Below are 7,671 nucleotides of genomic sequence, written 5' to 3'. Positions count from 1 at the left end.
CTAAATATAGTTGCAGCTAACTGAGGATCATGGGTCAGTATCTGTCTGCTACTAGTAGAATCATATGTTATTTATTTCCATGGTAGTTGACATTCAACACAACTAAATATAGTTGCAGCTAACTGAGGATCATGGGTCAGTATTTGTCTGCTACTAGTAGAATCATATGTTATGTATTTCCATGGTAGTTGACATGCAACACAACTAAATATAGTTGCAGCTAACTGATGATCGAGGGTCAGTATTTGTCTGCTACTAGTAGAATCATGTGTTATGTATTTCCATGGTAGTTGACATGCAACACAACTAAATATAGTTGCAGCTAACTGAGGATCATGGGTCAGTATTTGTCTGCAACTAGTAGAATCATATGTTATGTATTTCCATGGTAGTTGACATGCAACACAACTAAATATAGTTGCAGCTAACTGATGATCGAGGGTCAGTATTTGTCTGCGACTCATGATATAATAGTAGGTGACGTGGAACACAACAAAAAAGGGTTGCAACTAACTAATGATCGTGGATCAGTATCTGTATACTACTTGTAGAACAACAGTGACATCGAACACAATAAAAATGGTTGCAGCTAACTAATGATCGTGGGTCATACTTGTAGCATGATAGTAGGTAACATGCTACATAACAAAAATGGTTGCAACTAACTGGAAGCTATTAAAGAAGCAGCTACCTATGGTTAGTCTAGATTAGGAGCTATTAAAGAAGCAGCTGTCTGTGATTGGTCTAGATTAGGAACTGTTAAAGAAGCATTTGTCTGTGATTGGTCTAGGTTAGGAGCTATTAAAGAAGCAGCTACCTATGGTTAGTCTTGATTAGGAGCTATTAAAGAAACAGCTGTCTGTGATTGGTCTAGATTAGGAACTGTTAAATAAGCAATTGTCTGTGATTGGTCTAGGTTAGGAACTGTTAAAGAAGCAATTGTCTGTGATTGGTCTAGGTTAGGAGCTATTAAAGAAGCAGCTACCTATGGTTAGTCTTGATTAGGAGTTATTAAAGAAGCAGCTGTCTGTGATTGGTCTAGATTAGGAACTGTTAAATAAGCAATTGTCTGTGATTGGTCTAGGTTAGGAGCTATTAAAAAAGCAGCTACCTATGGTTAGTCTAGATTAGGAGCTATTAAAGAAGCAGCTACCTATGGTTAGTCTTGATTAGGAGCTATTAAAGAAGCAGCTGTCTGTGATTGGTCTAGATTAGGAGCTATTAAAGAAGCAGATTCTTGTGAGTGGTCTAGATTAGGAGCTATTAAAGAAGCAGATTCTTGTGATTGGTTTAGATTAGGAGCTATTAAAGGAGCAGATTCTTGTGATTGGTCTAGATTAGAGCTATTAAAGAAGCAGATTCTTGTGATTGGTCTAGGTTAGGAACTATTAAAAAAGGAGCTACCCATGGTTAGTCTAGATTATGAGCTATTAAAGAAGCAGATTCTTGTGATTGGTCTAGGTTAGGAGCTATTAAAGAAGCAGATTCTTGTGATTGGTCTAGGTTAGGAGCTATTAAAGAAGTAGCTACCTATGGTTAGTCTAGATTAGGAGCTATCAAAGAAGCAGATTCTTGTGAGTGGTCTAGATTAGTAGCTATGAAAGAAGTAGCTACCTATGGTTAGTCTAGGTTAGGAGCTATTAAAGAAGCAGATTCTTGTGATTGGTCTAGGTTAGGAGCTATTAAAGAAGTAGCTACCTATGGTTAGTCTAGGTTAGTAGCTATTAAAGAAGCAGATTCTTGTGATTGGTCTAGGTTAGTAGCTATTAAAGAAGTAGCTACCTCTGATAACTACCTTATAATATTCATTAAATGTTGATATTGGAAGCATGAGTTATTTTTGGTAAATTTTTTAATATTTGTACTATTCTTGTTGTAAGAGTCCATTGTTTTAACTGGACTCTCCCTGTTGTGGAGAGTCCATTCGTTTAAGTGGGCAACCCCTGAAATTTGTTTTTTTTTTCTTCAAGTTGTTTTAATTTGTTTTTGTAAAAATCATTTCTTGAAAACATTATATAATTATCACTCATGTTCTTTATTATGTACACAACTTCATCTCATGGTCTTTCACTTACAATTTCAGTCACTGTTGTTCTTCGTGTTTCTTAGATATCAGTTTACCCAAGTCAGCAACCATATGTTATACAGCTGCACTGCTCAAGGCTCGAGGGGTTAGTGATAAGTAAGTAAATTTTTTCTTGTTTTTTTCCTCTTGTAATGCTACTAAATATTAATGATTTTCTGTTGTGTTTAGGGTCTGTTATAACATGCTGTTACAGTTTTTTTTTTAAATATAACCTACTTCACTTTACTTGGTACTTCTGTAGTTCTTAACTTGTGCTCGCTTGGTTGCCTGTATTATAAGTTGATCACTGAGGTCTCAAACTTTCTGTAAAGTATGTGAACAGAGCTAATTTAACAATACTTGTTAAAGTAACGAGAAAAATACCGAAGATTTGAGTGACGTGACGCAATCAATATTAGTAAAGCCTAGACAACAAGGTAATTGCAAACACAACATGCAAGTTTTACAGAGCTACACAACCAAACTTCTCATAACTATCGCCTTTAAAATAATTATTTTTAACTGTCTTGTTATGAAAGTAAATTAAATATTAAATCACCAAATAAATGAAATAATAACATTTATACTAAGCAGCCTTGTATATCCAACAATAAGCCCCTCTTAAAGGAAAATATTTTCAATATTTTTGTTACACTATATACAAAGACTGTTTTCACTTCACCCACAATGTCTACTCATACAGTCTGTACCAACATTTGCAGTCCCCTTGATAGCTTCATTGCAGAATCTGAAGTTCTAAAGGTACAACATTCACCTCATGATCTTCAAGATCCATCTTTGTTCCAGTAGCTGCACCTGTTAAGTCCTCTTCTCTCTCAAAGTACTTTTTCAACAGATTGGCATGGTAGATCTTGGGCTTCCTGTTCACTTTCACCTTATAGTCCATTTTGTTGACAACTTTCTGTACATCAAAACGTTTTTTCCACAGCAGGGTGAGTTTGTTGTTGGCTGTGGATAACAGAACTAATACCTTCTGTCTGACCTTGAAATGTTGACCCTTGGTCTTCTTGTTACAGAAGTGTTTCTGACTGTCTTTGATGGGTTTGGCTTCTTCAGTAGAACTTCTTTAATAGGTCCATATCAAAACTACTTTTCAGTTCTCTGTTTTGTAAGTCTCTTTCCTCCTTGTCTTGTGCTTGATTTCCTCTGCAGAAAAAAATCTTTCTGCACTTTCTTCTGCTCCCATGGACTTATGCTTTTAGAAACTTGATATCTTGCTTGCTCTTTTTCTCTTGGTGACTGAAGTTGCTTCAGCAGTCTTCTTTCTGTCTAGTTCCTCCAAATTTTTACTATCTGGTATGTTTCCTATCATAATAAGGAGTATCCATATTTATTTTTGCTCTGAGAATCTTTCTCACTGTCCCATCAATTAGCACACACAAGCACACCTTGCCTGTCATTTGGTTATCAGATACTAGACTAGTTCTCACTGCTGTACTACTGTACTCAGTGTATTGTAGAACCTTCACTTTCTTGTCCCCAACATATCCTTCACCCACTGGCATGTTGTGCTTTGGTATTACCTCTCAATGTTTGTCACACACTCCAATCACTGTTGATCTATTTGCTAAATTGAGCCGACCATTCTCAATTTGTGCTCTTATTCTCTCTGTTTCTAGTCCCTCCTTTCTTCTTTCTCAATTTGTATTCTTATTCTTTCTCTCTTATTTTCTTCTTTTAATCTTTCTTTCTCTCTTCTCTCTCTAGTTCTTGTTGTTTAACAAACTCTCCTAGTTCACTGTCTTTTAATCCAAGATGCTCTCCTCTTTCTACCTGTTTATCAAAATCACCTGACATGGTTATATAATGTGATTGTAATCTCTACACTATTTTATTTACCACTACCTTTATGTGTATATAGGCCTACTTATTTTTGCTGTTGTTCACATCTTTTTTTCTACCACCATTTACCACTGTGTAATCCTGACTGGCTCGCCAAATGTCAGGATTTTATGTATATGTGGACTAAGGATTCTTCTACAGTAGGTGTCTGTGACTTGTTGGCATTCTAACAATAAACAGACAGCACACAATCCACTTTTTTTAAAATATTACATTCAAAACAAGTCAAAAGTATTTACAAAAATTATCTACATTACTGAACATCACAGTTGTATCTAAAACTTTTAAGTAATTCTCTTTTCTTGTCAAAAGTCAACTGAGGCTGATTCAGTTACTTTAAAATCCAATTGACAATATGCACTATTTTTCTCAACTCTTATCACAATAGTATCAGTGAATAATTCACTTATGCTACCCCATGGATTACTACAGTTGTATCTCGAACTTCAAATAATTGTCTCTTTTTCATGAAAGTCCACACAGACAGGTTCAATTACCTTAGAACACTCTTTGACAAGACAAATTATTCTCCTTATCTTTATTAAGCTGTGAAACTCACTATAAAATATTGTCCATCTTGGCTAATCACTCGCACGATGGCTATCTTCCCCTTTTTATTTGCTGACTAATTTTCTGACTGAGCTGCACTTGACTTTACTTTAGTTCTTAACTTGTGCTCGGTTGGTCATCTATATTTATACGTTGATCACTGGGGCCTCAAATTTTTTTTTCTCCTAGGTTAGATTTCAATAAATAGTACAGAATGAATCAGACTTACTTTTATTTCAGTTGTCCTTGTCATCAGGGCACAAGTGTGTGTAATGCAGGTTCTTAAAAATTCATTTCAGTTAGAAATTATATTGGAATGCTATAGACAAGCTTTGAAGTTTATTTCAGTTGACATAGACTTATCTTCATAGATTCAGTTTCCATTGTCTCGATGTAATTGAAGAGATAAAATAATTTATTCCATATAGTTATGAATTGTCTTTCATCTCAAGAATTTACCTTGGGATAATTATAGTATACTTTGCACATAAGCACTTCAGTGTATTTGAACTTGCTTGTTAGTTATATTGTACAAGAATTGTGAGAATCTACTAATAGTCGTGTAATTTGTGATTAGGTTTTCTCCAGACATAGCATCAAAAAGAGGGCTTAGCACAGCGGAAATGAACGCCGTGGAGGCCATTCATCGAGCAGTCGAGTTTAACCCCCACGTTCCTAAGGTAACATACTTTAATTAGGATTGGATCATAACTACTGTTTGGTGAAATGTATAATGTAATGTATACTTTCTAACATGGTTTATGTAGTGTAACTTCTGTAAAAAGTTGCACCAAACAGTAGTCATGATCCAATTCTAACAGTACATATTCAGAATGTATCATCTGATATGTATAGTCTGTACTTACTAGTATGGCTTTTCTAGTATAAGTTATGAAAAGAACATTTTAAAGATGAAATCAGTCTTTAAAGTAAAATTCTGGTAAATAAGAATTGAAAATTCTATTGATTTTCCTACTGTCTTGTGTACCTGAGTCAGCAGTAGGGATTAACAGTAGTACACTTTGTACATGTACCTGAGTCAGCAGTAGGGATTAACAGTAGTACACTTTGTACATGTACCTGAGTCAGCAGTAGGGATTAACAGTAGTACACTTTGTACATGTACCTGAGTCAGTAGTAGGGATTAACAGTAGTACACTTTGTACATGTACCTGAGTCAGCAGTAGGTATTAACAGTAGTACACCCTGTACATGTACCTGAGTCAGTAGTAGGGATTAACAGTAGTACACTTTGTACATGTACCTGAGTCAGTAGTAGGGATTAACAGTAGTACACTTTGTACATGTACCTGAGTCAGCGGTAGGTATTAACAGTAGTACACCCTGTACATGTACCTGAGTCAGTAGTAGGGATTAACAGTAGTACACTTTGTACATGTACCTGAGTCAGCAGTAGGGATTAACACTAATACACTTTGGACAAGTACATTGCTTACAAACGTTTTGGCAGTATCTCTTGTTTCCTTTCTTCTAGTATCTTCTAGAGACAAAGAGTTTGATACTCCCTCCTGAACACATTCTCAAGAGAGGAGACAGTGAAGCAATAGCCTATGCATTTTTTCATCTCCCACATTGGAAGAAGATAGAGGGTGCTCTTAACCTCCTCCACTGTACATGGGAGGGAAGTAAGTAAAATAAGGATACATTGTAATTGCCATTTGCCCTCTTGTATTTCCACCTGGTGTTAATATTATAGGTCCTCGTGTTCTGAGTGCACTAGGGGATTTCACTGATAGTTTTATGTGTTTACGTCAGGTTTAGACCGTAAATTGGTGATTTATGTAGAAATTGTTTCTTATATAAAGTTAATTATCATCTCTGGTTAGTAGTGTGTAAAGATAATGACTGTGATTGCTTCAAACTCTTAACTGTATTGATAGTGATTGGTTCAGACTTTTACTCTAAATTTACTTTTCTTTTTCTGTCTTGTTTTTCGTTCCAGGTTACTAACAAAGCAGCTTAGTTGATTTGACTGTGTCTTATTTTTGTTATTTATGTACACTTTCCTGTTTTCTGTGTAATTAATGATATACCAAGGTTTGTACCATTAGTTTTAACACCCGTCCTCCTGAGGTACATTACATAACTACTTGGTTTTGTACCATAATGAGACAATAATAAAGTATTTTAGTGAATAATGTTTTAATGGCTAGGTCACATCTGATTTATTAAGTAGACTTGAAAACAAAAATACACTGATGTTGGTGTGTACAAACAGGCAGGCAGGTGGTGACAGCAGTGGCCATCTCGCCTGCCTGCCTGTTTGTACACACCGACAGCAGTGGCCATCTCGCCTGCCTGCCTGTTTGTACACACCGACAGCAGTGGCCATGGTGTGTACAAACAGGCAGGCAGGCGAGATGGCCACTGTTGTTGGTGTGTACAAACAGGCAGGCAGGCGAGATGGCCACTGCTGTCGGTGTGTACAAACAGACAGGCATGCGAGATGGCCACTGCTGTCGCTATTGTCTCTAGCAAGTAGTGGCTTTGGTCTAGCTATTCTGCCACTGTTACTCATGCTACAGAGATAATTTTCTGATGATAGTTGGGCACATATGCACCTGTCCTGTAACAGTTGCAGCTGTATGAGTTGATCATCTGCTCTCACATCACACAGAATCTGTTTTACTGGTTTTGGGTGTCCAGGCCATGTAAAAACTGGTGTTTTCCAAGGTGACTGGTAACTATGACTGTCGTCCTACTATGTAACCTTTTGAAAATGCTATTTATTCTGGGTTCCATTCATTTATGGCATGGCTATTTTTGTTTTGTGGCTTTTAACTGTGTTTATTTGTATTCTCAGGAGTGTCTGTTTATTTGTAGGCTGCTTGGTTTAAGTTTTTTCATTAGATCTGTATCAAAAGTATACAAAAATATGTATTATGTATTCAAGTAAATTATGTTAGCTTGATAATTTTTTTCAGCATTTAGAATGATACCATACCCCCTTGAAAAGGGCTATCTTTTCTACCCCTATCCAACTTGTACAGAGACCATAGACAGAGAACTCCTTCCAGGTAAGAAGCTTTAAGTTATGAAAAAGCTTTTAAACTGATACATTTGTAATAAAAACAAAACTTTACAACATCCTGTTTGCTTGTAATATACACCTGGAAAAAAGTTAAGCACCCCCGTGTTTTTTTCAAGTGATTCAGATTCGACGTTCTTGTGAC

General features: G+C 36.1%; 1 protein-coding gene across 1 annotated transcript in view; it reads left to right on the top strand.

Annotated features, from left to right (window-relative positions):
* LOC106474471 (suppressor of tumorigenicity 7 protein-like) overlaps nucleotides 1–7,515 on the top strand; it is a gene marked incomplete at its 3' end in the record, with an annotated part of 37,227 nt that extends 29,712 nt beyond the window's left edge. The window contains exons 8-13 of the mRNA XM_013935165.2: nucleotides 917–990; nucleotides 1,174–1,377; nucleotides 2,110–2,182; nucleotides 5,055–5,157; nucleotides 5,973–6,123; nucleotides 7,423–7,515. Coding sequence (XP_013790619.1) covers nucleotides 917–990; nucleotides 1,174–1,377; nucleotides 2,110–2,182; nucleotides 5,055–5,157; nucleotides 5,973–6,123; nucleotides 7,423–7,515 — 698 coding nt within the window. The remainder of the gene's footprint in view (nucleotides 1–916; nucleotides 991–1,173; nucleotides 1,378–2,109; nucleotides 2,183–5,054; nucleotides 5,158–5,972; nucleotides 6,124–7,422) is intronic.
* Nucleotides 7,516–7,671: the final 156 nt, after the last annotated feature.

Source organism: Limulus polyphemus, unplaced genomic scaffold (assembly GCF_000517525.1).
Source record: "Limulus polyphemus unplaced genomic scaffold, Limulus_polyphemus-2.1.2 Scaffold7262, whole genome shotgun sequence".
NCBI classification, from domain to species: Eukaryota; Metazoa; Arthropoda; class Merostomata; order Xiphosura; family Limulidae; genus Limulus; species Limulus polyphemus.
The sequence above is the reverse complement of the archived record's forward strand: the minus strand, read 5'-3'. Positions and strand labels throughout refer to the sequence as shown.